Source organism: Epinephelus lanceolatus, chromosome 11 (genome assembly GCF_041903045.1).
Source record: "Epinephelus lanceolatus isolate andai-2023 chromosome 11, ASM4190304v1, whole genome shotgun sequence".
In the NCBI taxonomy this organism is placed as follows: Eukaryota; Metazoa; Chordata; class Actinopteri; order Perciformes; family Serranidae; genus Epinephelus; species Epinephelus lanceolatus.
Window position 1 is genome coordinate 29,123,472 of NC_135744.1, and position 21,513 is coordinate 29,144,984.

The 21,513-nt window shown below is 40.2% G+C and overlaps 2 protein-coding genes across 7 annotated transcripts in view; both read right to left on the bottom strand.

Moving 5' to 3' along the window:
• grik1a (glutamate receptor, ionotropic, kainate 1a) overlaps positions 1-15,808 on the bottom strand; it is a 43,521-nt gene extending 27,713 nt beyond the window's left edge. For all 3 annotated transcript variants that reach the window (XM_033633936.2, XM_078172475.1, XM_033633934.2), the window contains exons 1-3: positions 15,432-15,808; positions 2,092-2,259; positions 1,150-1,407 (exon numbers count right to left, since the gene is read on the bottom strand). In XM_033633936.2, coding sequence (XP_033489827.1) covers positions 1,150-1,407; positions 2,092-2,259; positions 15,432-15,513 — 508 coding nt within the window. In that variant the 5' untranslated portion in view covers positions 15,514-15,808. The remainder of the gene's footprint in view (positions 1-1,149; positions 1,408-2,091; positions 2,260-15,431) is intronic.
• A 3,128-nt stretch (positions 15,809-18,936) lies between these two features.
• LOC117266152 (rho guanine nucleotide exchange factor TIAM1) overlaps positions 18,937-21,513 on the bottom strand; it is a 64,663-nt gene continuing 62,086 nt past the window's right edge. For all 4 annotated transcript variants that reach the window (XM_033641120.2, XM_078172476.1, XM_078172477.1 and 1 more), the window contains one exon: positions 18,937-21,429. In XM_033641120.2, the coding sequence (XP_033497011.2) occupies positions 20,762-21,429 (668 nt within the window). In that variant the 3' untranslated portion in view covers positions 18,937-20,761. The remainder of the gene's footprint in view (positions 21,430-21,513) is intronic.

Below are 21,513 nucleotides of genomic sequence, written 5' to 3' on the forward strand. Positions count from 1 at the left end.
TTACATTTAGAATTTATAAAAAAAAACCCTACATGGGCTGGGACCAAGCTACATTGCTAACTCCCTTGTTAACTATTTGCCTTTGAGAACAATGCGATCATCTGCTGCTGGTTTACTGGAGGTTCCCAGCAACAGAAGGAAGATTGAGGATGCAGCCTTTGTCAATTACACCCCAAAGATATGGAACACACTACATTTAGATATCAGCGAGGCGAACTCGCCAAATAATTTTAGGAGAAAACTAAAAACGTATCTATTAACTTTAGCCTTTAAATAGCTCTGACTTTCCTAATGCATTTCTGATTTTCACATGCTACTGTACCTCTTTAAAAATTTTGTATCTTGTATTTCATCTTATGATTTCTTTATGATTTTAAGATTTATGGTCTTTAATCACTTTTTTTAAGCGTCCCTGTGAAATAATCAGTGCTTACACTGCCCTTATTGTAAAGCACTTGTGCTGCATGTCTTGTGTGAAAAGTGCTATATAAATAAAATTTATGGTTATTATTACTGTTATCAAATAATTCAAACACTTTCTCTGATAAACTGAATTGAAGTCATAGGCGAACCTGTTTAACAACAGCAAAATTATATCAAAACACTCATTTACAAACTCTCACACAATTTGTGCAGAATAATCCAAGTCTCATTTATCCAGTCATATGCTCAGTGCTTCTCTGACAGACAGCCCTTTCCAACAAGCAACTGTCCTGAAAGTGAAAATTATCTGTGTTATCTTCAAAGCCAGACTCGACTGACAAAAACAGTAATTTTACCTTGCTGAACAGAGGAGCTGGTGGTCTGCCATTGCCTTGATCAATTAGTTAATTAGTGTTATTGTGTGACTTTGTTTTAAAAGGTTAATTCAGATTCACCAGAGTTGCATTATAAAACTAATAATATACAGATCGACACAGCCCCCATGTTTTTCAGGGTGAAAGTATTTTTTTTTTCAATAGATAGGTTTAATTTCAATTCAGTCACCTGTCGGAAAGAACTGTCAATTTGGTAGGTACTGAGCATACAACTAAAATGAGACTTGGATGCCAGGAAAAGGTTTCTTCACAAATTCAACATTAACGTATCCCTGTATCAATTTCAAAAGTTACAGTGGCAATCTGACTGATAAAAACAACTGGAACCTACCTGTGCTGTCCTCATACACCACCGTCAGCTTCCGCCATTTGAAGAAAGTTACCACGTCCAGGATGGCCCTGGCGATGGCGGTGTACTCAGGATACAGGTTGATGAAGAAGGTGTCTTTGTTGTCCACTGACGGGTGTTTCCAGCGGGTCTGAATGTGAGGGACCTCCAGAGCATTGCAGATCGACTGAACAGCACTGACCGAGGAGCTGTGAGAAGGGCCGAACACGGCGACCACCCCGAGAGCTAGCTGGTCACACACTGGCGGTAAAAAATCAGATGGTTGTTGTTACAGTTTGTTGAGACTGTTTGTCAGAGTCTGATGCAAACCAGTTTCACTTTCTATGTATGTTTAAATAATATATTTTTTAAAGGGACTGTTAAGTTTGGGAACTGTATTTCCTTTTTACCCAAAGATAGACAAGCACACACTGCTAGCCTAAGTTGGTAGAGTTAAATGGTGACACTAATCATTAGTTGCCCTCAGTGGTATATAAAGAACATATTTTTTTCAGTAGTTAGGGTTTAATGTTTTGTTTATGCAATTAGAAACTTAATTACATAAATACATCCCTGTTTCGGGAATTTGAAGGTTGTGCATTTCCGTACCTTTAAGAGATGCTATCAATCCCCTGTATCCAGTAATTAAGCCAGGTTATGCTAATCCTATTGATTCAACAAACCTACAAACTGCATGCAGATACATTAAGATACATCTATAATTTGTTCCACTTTGGATAAAAGGGAAAAACAGTAAATAACCCTCAAACCAAAGTATCCCTTTAAAAAGTTCTTATTTTCCTTTTGTGATGAAGCTGCTAATTATTTCAGAGCACTTCCTGCCCAGAAAGGACACATGAATGATTTAGGCTATTATGTTGTCATCTCTTACAGTAATAACAGGTAATTTCTGAAGCCTCACAGAGCTACGTGTTCATTTCCTACCTCTTCTGGAAGCCTCGAATCCATCAAAGAGATTGATCCTCTGAATGTCGTAGGTGAGAGTAGTGTTGGGCATCAGGGTCTTGTTGCGGTTTATGTTATTTACAGCAAACTTGAACGCCAGCTCGTCCATACTCACTAACTCACTCTCCCGGGTCTCAAAAATACCACCTGCACATGGAGATTGAGGACAGAGACAAAGACACTGTCACTGCAGTCCGGTGATAACAGAGATTAAATTGATGGATTTTGTGCTCCCGTGTGGGTTGAGAAATTCTGCCACCTTTGGTTAAAATGAAAGCATTTCAAAACCCACCATACGGTGCAACAAAGCAAGACAGTGCTTCCAAAGCATCTTACAATATCATTGTTAGGATTGTTCAGAGGGGAGAATACACTGAGGCCTTGAGTGTTCTTCTTATTTGAAGTGAACCCACAAGCAGTTCATGCTGGTTTTGGTGAGGCTGTGAAAACAAAACTATGTACAAAAATGAAAAAAAAAAAAAACTTTAAAACTTTTCAAAAGAATGAAACAAGATCCATTAGTCAGCAACAGAAAAGTTAGGTCGAGCCCATGGCTACTGAGAGCAAGGATCCAGCAGGTGTGCACCTAAATTGAATCAACTTTAACGCCAATTAGGAAGCACTTTTCAGAAGCCTCTACCCCTTGCTTTTAAAAAGGAAGCTCCTGCTACAGACAAACCAGTCAAGTTAGCCCATAATAAATAAAGACATCAAGAAAAGAAATCATTATTCAAATTGTCCTAACACCATAGCACTGACAATACAGTACTTAAAAAGCATATTCCTTTCAGCAATGAAAACCTTTGTACAGTCTGAGTTCCCTCTTTAAAGCCTATTGGAAGCTCTTACTTCCTGTTTGGCAGTTTGGACGCATGAACAGCAGGTCATATGATGAGAGCTCATGCAACAAACTTTTTTTATTAATTGAGGCTGCAAATAATCAATTACTTAATTTGAATTTAATGTAACAGTGAAAAAAATTGAATTTTCCCTCTGGGATTAATAAATATATTTTATTACTATTATTACGCTAACATGACTCAGCCACAGAGTTAGCAGGTTAGCACCATAATAGACATGACTGTACTCATTTAGCCAACAGGCAGCTGTACTGTTGATGGAACTATGCTTAACTGGATACTGAAAACTCATGATGACAGATTAAAGGATAACTTTGGTATTTTTCAACCTGGGCCCTATTTCCCCATGTGTATTTGTGCGTATGATTCATAGGTACAACTCGTTTTAAAATTGATTCAGTATTGAGGTAGATATGGGGGCAAATGCGTCCCGTTTAAGTTTGCGCATTAAAAGTGCTTTTTTCGCCACTGACCGGTTCAGGCCAGTGCTATCTCTGTAAATAGCATACTAAGCGTTTCCCTTACCCTTCACCTCCTCCCGGCTGTGTGTGACATCATCTCGCAAGAGCTTTGCTTGTTGCCGGAAGAAAACAGAGGAGCCATGCTGAACGCTGCTCAGAGTGGCGCTGGTTGTCCCGGAGTACAGTTGAGAGTTTTACTGCATCGATTGAAAACAATGGCTCGTGTTTGTGTTTATCCGAATTGCAAGAACAGGATGTCGCGCAACACCCTGTACAGCTTTCATAGGCTGCCTTTGTCGGACGGCGAGATGCTGAAGTTGTGGCTAGTTGTGCTACAAATGGATGCTAACACTCCTGTCCGGACACTGCGCCTTGCAGACCATCAGGTCTGCAGTGCTCACTTCTCCCAAGATGACTACTGCCAGCCGAAGAAAAGAAGACATCCAATCCCGAAACACCTCTTCTTCAAGAAAACGTCTGTCCCACGAGTAGAGAGAGCTACAGACACAGTGGAGGTAATGTTATATAAACAATGTTCGAAACGCTTAGTATGCTATTTACAGAGATAGCACTGGCGATCTGAACCGGTCAGTGGTGAAAAAAAGCACTTTTAATGCACAAACTTATACGGGATGCATTTGCCCCCATATCTACCTCGTGGCTGCCTCCCTCAATACTGAACCAATTTTAAAACGAGTTGTACCTATGAATCATATGCACACATACACATGGGGAAATAGGGCCCAGGTTGAAAAATACCAAAGTTATCCTTTAATGAGTGGGACATAAAAGTAAAGCAAAATCTTTGGGTCTGTATCTCTCTACATTGCATTTTCTTTTAATTCTTAATACTTTTCATCTTAGAACAGGGGTGTAAAATATACGGCCCAGAGAACAGAACCGGCCCACCAAAGGGTCAAATCTGGCTCACTGGATGACCTTGCCCACCTCATAGTGATGCACTTGTGAAAGCTAAGAGGTGCCAGGTTTCAGGAGCAAGATAAAGACTGAATAGCTTTTTTTCCCCATGTAAAATGGTGCTTCAGAGGCTTTTCCACCACAACCAAAATAGAGTTCTTTTCTTTCATTTTAGTTTGGTGTGATGACGTCAGGATTACTACACAGGAGCGGAAATGTACCCAAATATGCACATGTGGTAATGACAGTGAGTATCCACTGACTGAATGTGGGAAAACTGAGAAACATTGTTAAAATTGCATTTATTCTTCTGATGACATCACAGGCTGTTTGTCATCTGTTTTGTAAATAGATTAGTGTCTTTAAAATGTATTTCTTGAAAGAAAAAATGGAGGTGTTTGTTATTTAAGGGATATTATGCAATGGTTTTACTGGTCCGTCCTACTTGTGATCAAATCGGAATATATGTGGCCTGTGAACTAAAATGAGTTTGACACCCTGCCTTAGAATATGTTTTTGCACATTCCTGCCAAGCCCATTTATTGTCAACTATTACATTGTTCATATCTAGTATTTTAAAAAATGTTTATTATATTATTTTCTATATTATATTGATGTTTCTTGTCTAAGCACCAAAACACCAAAGCGAAGTCCTTTCATGTGAAAACCTGCTTGGCAATAAACCAAATTCAGATTTTGAAGTTTTAGTCAATAACATTTAACAAGATCAAAAAGAAGTTCAATTAAATAGAGAAGAATGATTATGCTTTAAAAGGCAGCTGTTTGAGTGTTGTGAAAACATTTCTGAGAGCAATTGTGCGAATAGTGTTTGCAACATGGAAAATAAATTTGCACAATTTGCTAATTATGCCTCCCAATTATTGAAGTTCTGATTTGAATCAACAAGTGGTTGTTAGACCCAGGCAGCTTCAAAACAGGGCACAAACATGCTTAGAATCATCCAAGTACGTAGGTACTCTGCATGAAAACAACTTGTCCTGATTAAATTGATTTTATTTGATCAAATATAAGAAATTACCAACAGAGGAGCAAACCCAATAGCATTGGTGAACAGCTGAAGTGAGTTCATTTCTTTGATATTACAGGAACCACTTTCTAATGAAGTATCCTTCATAAAGTGGGAAATAATAGCTTCATTAATGGCGATTACGTAATTTAATTGGCAGAGACATTAATAAGAACACGTTTGGTTCATGAGGTTGGAAAAAATCCCACTGCACGTTGCATATTCTTTCTATTTAATGCAGTTATAAAGTGGTAGTCCTTTAACAAATGCTCATGGTTTTCTCACTTTTTCTAACACATTTCACCTGCTGTTAAAAATGTCAAGTCATTGAAAGGGGGTTTAATGACAAAGTCTGCAGTTAAATGTTGATAAGATGGTGATAAAAGGATTTTGGTTCAGATCATCTCCCCAGAAGACCACTAACTAACCAGTCGGGGATTTGTCACAAGCTTGCAACCCAAAAGTTCAGACAAAGTTTTATTAACCATTAATAAAGACAAAGTTACAATTTATAACCCCTTCATGAAGGCTCCGTTCACAGAGGCTAGACATGGAAAGCAAACACAAAAAATGGATGAATACACCTGCAATGAGCAGAGAATTAATTTGGAGTTCCCACAGGAGCATGCAAATAAAGACGAATATTAAGTGCTCAAAGATGAACAATCGTAATTTTTTCTTAGAGAGATAAAATATATTTTCTACACTTTGTGTCTCAAAGTGGAGAGAAAGTAATACAGAGCGGCTCCTCCACTGTTCTGAGTTTTTACTATGCGGGGACCCAAGGCCACACACGACTCGCTGCATAGACCAGCTGTCAGGAGCCTTTGAAGAAACAATGCTGTTCAGACAGACTTCTGAAATTGCCCCGGAACTCCTCATCAACATCCTGTCATCCGGGTGCAGAAGATGTGAAATGTGGACTCAAAGGCGAGATGAAATGGAAGTAGCGTAATTGCTCCTGCAGTGTGAAAGGGCAGGAAATAAAAAGGCTTTAAGAGCTTCTCTTGGAGGTTCAAAACAGGCTTTTGAAAGGCGAGTCAAGTCGCATCAGTCAAGACAGGGACCATAAAAAAATATATAAATATATATATTGGACATGTAATAGTCAGTCTCATAGTTGTATTTTTCAGGTTAGTTTTTACTCCCTTGCTGATACTGCAGATGTTTGCTCAGACTGAAACAATTTGGTCTATTTGTTGTACTATTTTTTCCAGCTGCTGAAGCCTTATTGTGAGCAAAAGATAACAATGATTTCCCCAGCTTATACTGTTATAAAAAACATACAGTGTCAAACTCTGAAATTACTTGTCAGAACAGAAACAACAGGGTGGAAGAACAGAAATCCTATAAGCTTGTCGTGATTGTCTGGTTTGCTCAGAAGCACTCAGGCAGTTTAGTACCATTACATTCATTCACTCCAGTCCAGATGTATTGGCTCATAATGATATAGCTCACAATATGGTGTATACGGCTCTGTAATGGTTTGCATGTATTGGGTGTTTCCATATTCCTCAAGGGTGTTGCGAGGGCCAGGCAAAGCACAGATTGAGCTTTGCTCAAGCCCAGAAAAGACATGTGTCTGCATACATTTTTGGATTAACTGAGTGAGTGGGTATTAGACTTATGCACATCCAAACAATTACATTATGGCTGAGATGCAGGGCTGGTGTCATACTTATCAACTGGAGTTTGGCAGAATATTGATATAATAACGATATTGTGAAATGAGACTAGATATTGTCTTCAATTTTGGACATCATAATATCTTGTGTTGTTGTTTCTTGGTTTTAAAGGCTGTTATACAGTAAAGTGATGTCATTTTCTGAGATTACCAGACTGCTCTAGCCGCTCCATTATTTGCCACTTAACCGTTACATCCACATTTCTGGTGATTTTATCAAAAATCTTACTGTGTAAACATTCTGTGAAAGCACCAATACAATACAATACAATATTGATATCAAGGTAGTTAGTCAAAATACCCTGATATTTGATTTCACCCTAATCACTTTGACCTAATACTAATGAAGCTCTAGCGAAAGGTCAGTCAGGAAGACAATACTTTTCATGCTCAGGCTGCAAGTTTCTTTCTCACCCTGCCGTTCACTCCTCGCACGCATGCTCACTCACTATCTCTAGGTGTCTGGGTCTGTCAATTGAGTCAACAGCTGTTTTCACCTGATTCACAATCAACCAATAGCAGAGCAACACATAGCACAGCAGCAGCTTCTCTGTCAGTCTATCATCTTACCGCTCCTCATTTTAAATATGGTTCTTTCTCTGCCGTAGCTCTTTCTTGCGACAGACATGCGTGCCCTCCACCTCCCCATCACCACCTAGTCTTTATAGATTCATCAGCCTCATATGCCTCAGCAGTCAGCAGCCTCAGACTCATCAGCCACCACCACCACCAGTGTCTGGACTCCATGGGGGGATTTATCCTGCTGCAGCTCAGATGTCCCTCGATCACAAAATATCTCCCTCTGGTGTCCAAACGCCAAAGACTTCTGTTAAATCTTAATCAGCATCTGTGCACTCATATTTGTTTCCTTCATTCTTCTGTCTCTCCTAATTGAAATATGGTTAGGATTACTGAGTTTTGGCATCGATACAAAAATGAATGTGCTAAACATAAACTGTAAAACCTTTCATTCATTTAATAAAGGAAGCCCAAGATCTTTGAAATGAAGATGACTACCAAACCAGCTTTTAGTGTTTGAGCCCAACAAAGAATTAAGGTTTGACACTCAGCCCAACTGAAAACTGTGGCACTTGAGTACATCAGGGTTTGTACTCCTGTAAGTGGTCCTTTATTTTTGGACACTATTCAGTCTCAAACATATCTTATCCAGGTTATGTGATTTGCTACTTCAGTACACTACAAATATCACTGGCACCACAACAGAAAATGAATATTTAATATCCAGGAATTCACATTATAGACACTACTGACTATCCTTGTAACGATTAGACCACAATTTATTAATAACTAGTTTATTTCCAATCAGTTATAAATCAATTATTATAACTCCTAAACGATGTTGACTGTAAAAAGAGTTTCCTTGAGCCAGCTGAAGGAATGGTACACATAATCAGGATGGTACCACCTTTGCCTCATTTTTGAGCCAGGAAAAACCCTGGAAGTCAGTGGGTAATCACATTATTTTTTCCCCAAGAGTGTTATGCCTAGTCTTGCCCTACTATGCTGTGATTAGCTAGTTCGACAGTTAGGGTTAGTACAAATCACAGCACAGTAGAGCAGGACCCCCTAATCCTAACACCCCCTTAAGAAATTAATGACTTTCACTAATTTATCATTTATATATCCACGGCCAGATAAGACAGCATCTAAGTCCTGTTTATACAGTCTATGGTCTGGACTCAGCAGTTGGAGAGGGGTGGCAGATTAACAAGGAGGATGCATTTTGCTAACAAGGGGTATGGCGTCCCCCCCTAAATTGCCTGTTGTTTGAAACACATCCCAGTTTCTCATTTCCACAAACAGGCAGTGATAAAGATCCAGTGGAGTCGTTTGATGCATCCTGAATCATTAGGCGGTCCCAACAGGTGGACGATTAATTCAGCTGAGATAATTGTTGCTTACATATAACAAGATGATATAATACAGGAGGCAGAGGGGGTAACGGTATTTTGTGTGAGCTTGGTAACAACTGTTGGTCAAGTACTGTACAGGTAGTGCAGCCTGATGAGCTCCACGTGCTGTGTGAAGATGAGCAGAACTCAGTCACAGTGCACAACATAAATTAACAACCTGATTTAATGTCTGGCTGTGTGACTTGGCGATCATGATCAATAGCTGATACATGTCACTCCCTCAAAATGACTTATGTGTGAAGCGTTGACTGATCTCCTGTGCACGCTTAAAGAACATTAATTTGTTAACAAATGCCACAGATTCTAATGCATTCAAACTCGAACACAGGCACTCAAAATGTGTCACAAATAAGTCCTTGTAATGCAAGGGCAGCCAATTAGTAATTATAATCAAGAATCATTAGTCCATTAACATAAAAATGTCATTTCTACTGCAGTTACTGTGATTAGCAGGTATGTCGCTGTAACTGGGAGAAAAACTGTGCCATAAAAATGTGAATATGTGGTACAGTACGACGGATGGATGAGAGATTTATCCGCCTGCTGCGGTGGGAGGAAAACATAAAACAAAAAGCTGAAGAACAAATCTGAGCTTTGTGCCAACCTGTCACGCAGACCTGATCAATCTCTTCAACAACCCACCGGGGAGATAAAGCTGTTTGTTTGTGTGTGCGTGTGTGTGTGTGTGCGCGCGGAGAATGTCAACCCATCCATCCGTCACTTCGATATTTAATTACAAATAATTATGTTTTACATTAGTCTTGTGTCATCCCTTCTTGCAGAGCAGTTTGAACTCTACTGCGGGTTGTAACTGCAGCAATCATAAAAATGGAATTTCTCTTTTTTTTTAAACAAGGTGTTTTTTTCCATGCAAATGAATTAATGTACCTCAGAGCACTAAAAGCATTCATTCAGCTCCCAAAATAATGAGGAATAATTTGCCTCAGGAACACGCATCCATCTGGCCTACAAGACAGCATAAATGGGCATTAAAAGTTTCAAAGGACCCACAGGACTCCGTAAATGCCTTTTAACATGCGTTTGGGGGTTTGCAGGTAGATTTTATCTGCATAAAATATAAGCACACTCAAGAAGCACTGAGGCTGCTGAAAACACAAGGCGGCTCATTATGGTCAAATCGAGGATGAGTGTAAACATTAAGTCGAAGTTTTTTCCATTTGCGTCCACAGTGATTAATGTTTGTGTAGGATTTGTGTTGTTGGACAATGTTTTAGAGTATTTCTTTTTCGTTAAAAACAGAAACAGGGAAGCTGTGATACAATAAAGGGAAAAATATGTTCACACTCTGGAGACCAACCTTTGATGTTACAGTTTTGTGTTTTGGTGGGGTGAAACCACTGCTAAATTCTCTATCTGTCATTTCTGAACGACGATTTTTGACATGCAGATGCTAACCTGCTATTTGCATAGAGATTAGTGAGACATTATGAACACCCTGCTGCAATCTGGATACAAGGCGCTGTTGTTGTCTCGTACCACTTTTTCATCATTAAAACTATCAGGCTGCCAGAGTTTGAGGAAAAGCTAAATTTACACATTGCTGATTTGGAAATGGAATGATTGTGGATGATTAAGTGCCATTACGGTAGATTAGCATGCAGGCTTTACATCACTAATTACTGTAAACCATGTTCCACTGAATTTCACATTTTCAACAAAAGAGAGGGGACAAAGTTTGTGCGGGAAAAAAATCATTTCTTTGTCATCTCTTTGACCTCCAGATGGTGATCACCAAAATGCGTGCTGTCGCTGAGTCATCTTTTATTTAGCACTACATTTCAGTGGCAGGCAGTTATACATCAAAATGACTCTCAGTACCTGAGACAGAAGAAGTGCGCATCTTTGCAGCAGCTCTGGAAGATCACTGAGCTGGACAAGAGTGTTCTCCTGTTTTTTGCTGACAGTGACAGAAACTACTGCCATCTGTGTCTCTCTGAAAACAGAGGACTGTTGTGCACTATAGCTACAGGCAGGAGGAAATGCATCTGGGAGGGGAGGAAAAGAGGGGTCTCAGGTGTCAAAGTGAATGACTGACATTTCACTGACTGCACCCTGGCTGAGAAAACACGGGGGAAACATTTTGTTCCCAACAACAAATCAAGAGAGTCGCACGAATGGGTGACGGTGACACATTAGAGGAGAAAACGAGAAAAAAGACAGACAGACAGAAAATGACTGTAAGGGCACCAAAAAGACTCTGAGTGGTATCATAAAGTCAACATGTCCTACAACACAGCCAGCAAGCACTTTAATAGGTGAGAGTGGTGTGCAGAAAAAATAATTTCACACAAAAGCTCATATGATGCTTTTGGTCCAGAAATCAATGGCAGTGCTTATTCAGCACAAAACAATTAGCCTCAGTCGTAACACTTTGTCAGAATTTTACCAGCTTACTATTTAAGAACTAGAGTTATTGGCTGCTGTTTGCCATTTTGGGCACTGGTTTTGTACCATCAAAGCAGTAGGTGCTGCAGTTGCAATCACGCTGGCAAAGAAAACACAGCTTTCCCTCAGATTGAATCTCTCTCTCGGGTTCCAAAATCATTTGTTTTGAGCAGCTGAATTGGCCAAAGAAAAAGAAGGCAAGGATGTGTGTTTCGCTCGCCATCCTGAACTCAATCTGCACGTCAAAAGAAAAGCCTCAGGATCAATACGTACAAATGGAATGTTATCAATGCAATCCCATGACAAACTACAGCGCCCTCTCCTTTCTCACAACCAAAAGTCCTGGGTTTCTGCCAACGTGATGAATGATCACACCACCGAGGTAGCCAGCTCCCCAGTATATTTGTGTAGGCCAACTTTCAAAACTCTGGCAATTTGGCTGAGGAGAGATTAATTTGTTTTCCTAATGGCCAGTTGTTGGAGAGAGAGGAACTAATGAATAAAATTAAGCAGGTACGCTCTTTATAAATGTAGGTTACAGCCTCCAGCTTCACTTCGAGCTAACAGAAAGCGACACCTGGAGCCAACTTCTGCGATTTCTCTCACTGTCTCAAATACATTAACATGCACACACACAGAGACACTGGTAGTCTATGAATTGAAATCTTTTACAGTCGTGTAAAATTTAAGACTTGTGTTGTTAAAGGGGGTCTGAGCTGAACCATCAAAGCTGAACTTACTGGTCTTGAATGGTCTTGAATATTAATGTGTAACCCAGAGCTAAACTCCAGATCAGAATCCCTCTGCATGTGCATCTGTTGACTTCACCAGATAAAATGAACAAAATGCTACCCATGCTAAAAAGAGATCTAACACCTAGGCGAGTGTAAATCAAGGTCTTATCAAGATGTATAGCCTATAAAAGAACTCTTACATCCCAGCAGCCGACATTATCATTCAATTTTCTTTTTCTTAACAGCCTCAAAAACCGAGTGCCGCTTGGACTCTTATGTGGAAGTTGATATTAATGTCCTGCTTAGTGTGTTAACACAAAGGTGGCAGTAATGCTTTTTGAGTAAGTAATAGGCAGATATATAGTTAAGTTCTGTGAAACATGTTTAAATTTGGTTGGCAGGTTGTGAGCCATTTGTCTGGTGTCTATCCTCTGTAATGCAGTGTAGCCTAACCTTTGTCCTTATAGCAAGGTCTTTTAAAGTCCTCCTCCACTTAATGATGTGTTTTTGCTTATTGCTACTCATATGCACTTAAATTTGTGACCTTCACTGTGCAAAATGTCGCATGCGAGTTTGACACTAGACAATCTCGCAACCCATCAGCTATTGGTCTGATAACATTTAGCCCCTTAGGGCAACGGCTAATATTTCATGGGTTCCGGCATAGCCCTCGGATATCTAGATAACGGATATCCGGGACAAGACTTCATCTCCCGTGTGCTGGTCATTGTTTACAGTCCGATAAGCGATCTTGGAAACCACCAGCTATCGGTCTGATGATGATTTATAAACATATCTGCATATGAATGCAGATAAATTAATTCCAAAGAAGGTTAATCCTAATCAGATGATAGCCAGTAGCATCCGAGATGGCATTTTGGCCAATGCTTTCCACACAAATTGTTTACCTGCATACAACCAAACCTTGTTCAAACATTACTGGTCAATATTACCTGGACTACAAACGGACTTCAAACTGAAACCAGAGCACTTTCAATACCAAAATCTTGCTCTGTTGCCTACAGATTCTGCATTCATATGCAGGATGTGTTTATAGAGATTAGACACCAGAAGACTGTTTTAACATGAATCCACTGAAGGGGAAAGTTTCCCTCTGCTCATATAGAGGAAAATTTCATATCTTTTAGTTTATTTTTTATGTTGTGAATTCTGAATTAGGTGGAGTTTGCAGGAACTAAATGTGATCCAGAATCTCTGATGCTCCCATTTTTCATTTTCTGCAGTTACAATTAATACCTTGGTGTTAATTTGGCTTAGTGAGCCAAGATGTGTATTTTTCTATTGTTACTCTGCTCACCACTTGGTTATCATCACAGACAACAGATTGTTTAAAATCCATAATCATCTGTATTGTCTCTAAAGCTGTAAAGATTTTCCTCCTTCAAATTGGACCTGAAACTTCTTCAGCAAAAAGATTTCTTCCACACTCACTTTAAACCTCAGTGAAGTACAGAGGACAAGAGTCCAGCATTTAGATATTTTTTAACCCTTTTATTTTCAGATGCAGGATCACATATCAAAACATAACCAAAGGTACAATGAAACAAGAAAAATCTGCATATTCATAGATTCTGGATTTTCAATGAGGGAGAAATTGCATACCTCTTAACAAGTTAATTGAACTGTTTAGTGGAAAATTCATTAAAAAAGTCAGACCCAAATTATTACTCAAAACAGAGTATACTTATATGTCTTCAAATATATATGGAGGGGATCTTCAGTTTATCAGAAACCCCACCCACAGACTGTTTGCCCTCCTGATCCTCCGAGCTAAAACGGAAAGCTGTTCCGTCAAAAGGAAAGGATTCTTCACCTCAACGTAGGCTCACAACCTGGAAGCCGCAATAATTTCAATGACCGGACTTTCATTTGTAAAACACTAATGAAAAATCAAATCTTTAATGCTCAATGATGTGGTATTATAAATAGTACATGCTGATATACTAAAGGTCCACCTTCATTATCAGATACATTACTGTATCTTGTCAAACATGATAAACTACAACCTCAAAATGCAAAAATTCCAGTGAAAAGAAATGTTCATGTTGAAATGTGTCTCTGAATATCTCCCTATCTGTACAGTGTTTCTGCATGTTATCTGATCCAGGACCAGTACTGCATGTGAACCCCCTCCAGCCTGTGCCTCTCCAAGTTAGGAACAGGTGGCGATGACACCAATTCCCCATTTATTCAGCCAATTACATCCACATATTACAATCCGACTCTGGTGTGATTCAAAGCCTGAAAGTGAGACACTTGGATAATGAACACAGCCCACAGCGCTCACCAGCCTCCTCCTGTCTAATCAAGTCTAGGTGAAGTTCTCTCGCTCCTCTTAACTCCACTACACAGCCTACGACAGCAGGGCTGAGGATGATTGCGTCGCCCTCGCTGGTTACGTTACATCCATCTCAGTGATGGATAGGTTTCAGCTGTTTGTGAAGATCAGAAGCTAGAGGACGTACAGTATTTTGAATTTTAAAAAAAGCCCAAACAGGTGCATCTGGTGGCCAGAAGAGTATACAGGGAGGAATCAATAATCTATTACTTCAGCTGTTTGTGTGTCTGGATGTGTGCGCAGCAATAAGCACATGTAGTCCTCTAAACTTGGAATTAGATTGAAAATTAAACTTTCAAAGATACCGTGTGAGTTTCAAACAAACCCTTTGACTGCAAAGTATGCTGAAAGTTCAGAATCTCTGCATCATACAGAAAAACTTCCCCTTTATCTGTGGCATTTTTGAAGACATTTTGACAAAATTATGATTACCAGCAAGACACTGTCTATTCAAGATGATGAACTGATAAAGGTGGACATTTTAGTTATCAGCTCAGAGGAATCCTGCACACATTTTAGCTCTATTTGATTTCAAATTAATTTCTGCCTATTGTGACGACCTTTGCTTTCTGCATAGTAATTGAATTTGTGGACTCAATACGGACTGATAGGTGTTATCTCCAATTAACCAGCAGGGGAAAGTGCCAAAGTGTATTTTGTCTTTTAATGTAACCTTCTCCTCTGTTCTGACACATTGTCACTGACAGTATAACCAAGATAACAAGGAAAAGAAGGAATTCCATAATCACTTCCATGAGCACAAAATACTGTGATAGCAAATGGAGGGAAACATTAAACAAACTTAAAGGTCATAATAAAGTAGACACTTTAAGTAGGCACACAGATGCTCTCAAACCCACATGCAGCACTCTTGGTTCAACTCAGACACGCAAGGAAACGCCAACACCACCGTGCGTAAACAGCTGTTGCGCTCACCGATTCTGAGGACTTGTGTTGAGCTCAGGCAGAGCTGCGCTGCGAAGAGAAGACAGAAGAAAAGTGTCTTTCTCCCCTCCATAGTGCTCCAGGCGAACTCACCGCGGGTGTTGACACCATGACAGAAAGAAACGGCCTCTATGCAAGCGCTGAAACGCCTGACGTGCCATGCCGGCGCGCAACCCAAGTTTTATTCCAAATTCGATCCTTTCCAGTCTGCATCACTCCGTCGCAGCAAAGGAAAGGAAAAAACGATGACCGCCAGTCACGTGCATCCAAAATCAATCCCAGTCACATCTTCTGCACAGAAACTGATGGCGAAGACGCAGAGAGACAGAGTAAACACGACCACTTTACTCTGTGCGCCTCCTAGGCTGCTGGAGCTGGAGGGAGTGGGAGCGCGCGGATCACTGTCAAGCACGTCGACATGCAATTGATTTCCGGTACGACTTTTCAAAATAAAAAAAAAGAGTAATATCCTACATCTGGTCGTTGAGGTTGGCGTTTTGCATCCCACTATGTAAAGATGTGATGTCATAATTGTGACAGGTGCTTAGCCTAGGCTAACCAACTGCTGTCTGTCGTACATATTCAAACCACAGACTGTATGAACTGGTTTGTGGACTCCCATTTTGAAGCCTCAAGTTGGCATTATGACCATCACCATCTTGTTTTTTTTGGAGCCAGGAGTGACTTTATTGGAGGACGCTAGCTGCTATCTTGGTTAGCATGGCTAGCTTGGTTAACTGTGGCTAACGGTGATAGCCGAGCGTTCTAGGTTCGCCTAACTGAATAATTAATAAAACAATAAACGGGACGGAAGACGGTGTAACAGCTTCAACTTCAACCGCTTTTCATTCATTTTCTTCACACCAAATCTTTCACATTTGCTTTAGCCACCCAAAACAACGGAATGTCACCCCAAAACCTTTTCCGCCCTACGGCCACTCAAGAGGGTCATACATACAATATAGAGAAGGTTGTTACAATATTAATGCTAATGCTAGGTTTTAGCTAGCGAAACACAGGCCTGAAACCATTGAAACAAAATGTACTTTCCAGAAAACTAAATATACAAATCCTTTGGGCCTTTGATTACAAGGGGTCAAGGCGTCTTAGACTACCAAAACATACAATTAACTTTCATTTACCACCAAAAAGTAACTGATAGAGCGAAAGCTACTAACTCCCAAAACCCGGAAATGAGTTAGCGTTTTAGCGCCCTCTGTTTGCTTGTCTCAAAGTCAATGGATTTTTGATTAGATGCTTAAAATAATATCTGTGGTTAACACAAGTTTAGGAGACTTTTACGTTTAGTTCTAGGACATAAAATACGTCAGCATTATATACACCCCACTTGTGAATTTTGAAGCTTTTATGTGTCTTAAAAAAGGCAGTTGCTACGTTGCTAAATGAGACTACAAAACGTCATCACGCTGGACACAGCTTAAACACAGGCAGTGTTAAGATTGAGAGCATAGTGTAGTTTTTTTTTAATAGCCTAATGTTAGCTCTTTTACTCCTGGCAATTTTCTTTAGGCTAAAAAAACATTAAAATGCAAAAATCCCATAGGCTTTTTGACGAGGGAGCCAGGGTGATGCTAGCTTTCGACTAAGCCTACAGAAAAACATCATCCCTGGAGCACTCTATTATCAGGAAGTAAACAGTTACGGGCAGGGGGACCCATTTTGCAACATCACCAACACCCACTTGTCATTCAAAGTCACCACGCCCTTAATTATGCACCATACAAAAATTGCAGGAAGGAAATTAGGTATTTACCAGGAAATAACCATGTTTATGTTTGCTGTAAAGTTGGACATTTTAACATGGGAGTCTATGGAGATTGACATGCTTTTGGAGCCAGCATCATGCGGTCATTCATGGAACTGCAGTTTTTGGTACTAAAAGACCATTTTTCACCCCCAGAGGCTACAGTTTGAATCAAAGACAGTATTTTGAATATATTTTCTCCATTCTTGTTTGCAGCAAGAATGATGGCTATAAACTTGTAAATACTTTAAATCTATATATAGGCCTATTTAACATTATTTCCCAAAATAATGGGTGTTTGTTTTCCTTCTAACTTCATAGAGAAGCGTTTATACTGAATGTACCCATGGTCTAATTCTGGTTATCTCTGGATAGTTTGGCTCCATTTGGTTTGGATTAAGGAGCAGATGGATTGGCAGCGGTTCTCTCCACCGGTCCTGATGAGAGGAGAATAATCTTCAGGTTACAGGGCAGATGCCAGATTATCTCTCACTGCAGACAAGCAAGGTCTTTATCTGACTGGGTCACTGGATGCCTTCCCATCCGCAAATAACAACTACAGGACATGGGAATGTATTTTATAGAGTAAAAATGTGTAAAAAGTCACCGTATCAACTTCACCAATAAATAATTTGACATCTTTATAGAGATCTGACTGACCTGATTTGTATGTTTATTATTATTGTTTCCACAGTTTGGTTTTTAAGTAGTATAAAACATGGTGATTTATGTAGCTAGATGACATCTCTCAACCACTGAATTACTGTTTGTAAACTCTGGACTGCTGTGTGATGTTGTGACATTTAAAAAGAAAGGCAAAAAATTCCAGGTGCCAGCCATCACACAGTCTTGTTCTCCTCAAGCAAAATGCGCATTACGTCAGAACTGACATTTTGTTTATCACAATGTTTGTGAACTCAATCAAAGCTGGGAGCCAAAAACTGATCTGAAAAAAAAACTGCCAACTTCAACCTGGATCTCTGACAAACGGCCTATAGACAAACTTAATTAACTCAGAAAATGACCATCCAGCCTCTCCAGAAGGAGTCCTTGGGCAACTGCCCTAACACTAAACTCGCCTGATATGAATACTGAGCAGAATTGTCTCTCAGTAGAGTGTCTGGTAAATACCATGCATGTAAATATCTGCTAGAGCTGCAGAAATAGGACTACTTCATATTAAATTAAAGAATACACTTCAGAAATGGACAGAGTAACTCTATGTACATCGGAAATAAAATTTGTTCCAGCTAAAGTGGTCTATTCTGCTTAACCAAACTGAATTTCAAAGACATTTTATCTTACTCTACTGTATATATTTGTGTCTAATTCACTTTAAAATTTACATGTGAAGTTGTTTGCTTTCTACCATGGTACAGCTTTACTAAATCAAGCCTCTACTTTCTTTTAAAATTTTAACTGCATCTACACTTTCACAGAATTTGTTCAGTTATTCATCAAAATGGCTTTTGAGCCTATATTCCATCCTTTAACATAATTTAATTTAGACTGCAATTGAATCTGCAAAACGGTCCAGCATCAGTCATTTTTTATTTGATCAACTGAATGTGATCTTCCAATAACTTCAGTGAGGCGGTTATGATGTTAATAAAAACGCTAGGTCTCCCTTTGAAGGTGAAAATATGCTTACTAAGCTCTGTACCAGTGTCGCAGATGAGAAAATCTGCAGCACATGTGTGTTAAATGAAAAAATAATTTCACACAGACCTAACTTTAAAAAATTTATTTTAACATAAAAATGATAATACTCCACAGTTTTATGTACGAACACAGTTTTTTTTTAAAGTACAAAGGGAGGAGTCAAAGGGGTTCTCACAGGATTTGCCTCCAAGGCCTGGTGATTGTACCTCACAGTCTGAACATCCCTACTGGGAATCATCACCCAGTAAGCTAAAATCTAAGAAATCAGCATCATAATAAAAAGACAATAATAAGAACATCCAAAGTGTATTATTTCCCTCCACTCTCCTCACACACTCTGAATCAGAGTAGCTGGCAGATCCCTCCCTCCCCTCACAGTTGGGTATTAAGTGCATGTTCAATACATCCATTAAGGTGCGCATGACTGTGTTGAGCTCAGCAATCAGCATGTTGTTGTGATGACATAAAGTGAAACAGCACAGCCTGGTGGATAAGGGAAGAAATGCAGGAGGTGTGAGGTGTAGGGATGGATGTCAAATGTCATGGATGTGAAGCCTGTCTCAGGCAGCGTCTCTGTGGTTGTGATGCTGCTTGAGAAAAGGTCAGAGATGGAGAGAAATAAGATGTCAATCAGTCAGAGTATGACAGGTCAACTGCATGATTGCTCTTCTCTGTGGAGTTACAGTACAGTCTAGCATGGCTCTGTTGAATACCTCCTTTCAAAACAACAAAGAAAATTCAAGTAAAACAGGATTGCTGTAGGAATTATTATGCTATTTATCAAGGATGTGGAGCATGAGGAGGAGAGCGTGGCCTCTGGGGCAAGAAAGGATACAGTATATTAATAACCTTAATGAAATCCATTAGTTACCAAAATAACAACGGCATTTTATTTTAGCAACAAAAATATAGAGTGGACATTCATGTGAAGGGCACGAGCTTGTTTCTGGCACCAAACACACAAAAGGTGGTTTGTAACACTGGGCAGCTGAGTGTGGTGTAAACATTAAAAATTACAGTAAAAAGGCAATAATTAAATTAAGAATAGTAGGCTATCTTTTAAAAAGGATATGCTAGGAGACAAAAGTGAGCTTCAAAACGTTTTCATACAAGAGGTTAACGGCACTCTATTGTACTCCTGACTATGCACCGATGTGCAGCTGATATTAAGTTAAAACAATGAAAAGCACGATAAAGCTAGTCGGATCTCGCCATCTTTTTACACAGCAGTCGTTAAGCCAAAAGCCCCTGAAGAGAAGTTCAGTAACACACAGCCCTTGAGTGTTAAAATACAAACACAGTTTCTGAGTCAGAAAAATATAACACCCACATTCCTGTGTTGAAAAATAGACATTTCTTGGCCAGGAGAATCACAGCTCGGTGGTGACGTCGCTTCAGCACGTGTGCACAGAGCAGCAGCTGCCTGGAGTCTCTGTGTCTGTGCTCCTGTGTACTCAACAGTGTTCATACACATACTTGTTTGTTCACTCGCGTGCACATGCAGTGCTGTTATGTTCATACGTTCACATGTAATTCCACAGGTGTGTGTGATGCCTGCGTCCAAAACAGTGAGGACCGTGTAGTCTTTTGGATTCACTTTTAAGGAGCTCGGGATGAGAATCTCTGAGTACATTTTACCTTTCCTTACTCACTCAGTTCAGTATTTCGGGATTGTCAGAACAAGGGAGATGCAGGTGAGGCGGGGAGAAGAGGGTTGTGTCGTGATACAGGGAGGACTGGCTGAGGTGTAATACCTTCTATATACACATACCTCCATATTCTACATATTTAAAGCTTGTATTCAATCTTTCCCCTTTCCTTGCACTCCCACTTTATGCAAAAAGTGAAATGAACATTTGTCTCCTTTCTTCATTTTGTCGTCGACAACTCCAGATCAGAACACGTCACTGTTGCAGCCGTTAGCAAAGTCATCCCGCCTCACCCAGATGACATCATGGTCCTTGTTTGTGGCCCCCTCCACAGCACACTGCTTCAAAGGAGCAAGTTTTAGAGTCGGGGTTGCACTGCGGGACAGAGAGACACCACAGGAGGTGAAGGAGTCTACTGAGCCTGAATCATCACCGTGCTTTATTCGATCGACTTCCTCCTCCTGCATCACACTCAGCATGATCCCAGCCTCTGCCCGTCCATTCAGGTTATGGCTTGGCATCTCTCTGTCCTGTAGGTCGAGTCCCTCCATTTTCCCCTCCAGGTCAGCCGGTTCTGCCAACGCGGCCCGGACAGACTTGCAGTACTCGTCGTCGTCACTCAAAATGTCTGTCTCCTTCACCTGCCCCAAGTCGATGCACTCGCCCTGGTCTTCATAACATCCCAGGTCGAACTGCTCCTCCACCCAACGGTCCGTGTCCTCTCCTTGAGGTTTGTGGGATAGAGGAAGAGAATGCTGGGACAGCAAGGGGTAGGAGGAAGGGTAGGAGGAGTGGTGGGAAGTGTCTGGATCGTTGCTGTTGTTGTTGTTGCCATGGAAAACCAGGTCGGTGTCGATGGTGAAGCGGTTCCTCACCAGCTTCCTGCGGGCCAGCCTTCGCGATGGAGCCGATGCTAGCAGACAGATAATCGATATTTTGTTTGTTAATGTCATGTACAAATATTGTAGGCACTTCTCCTGTGAACTAGAAGCTACAT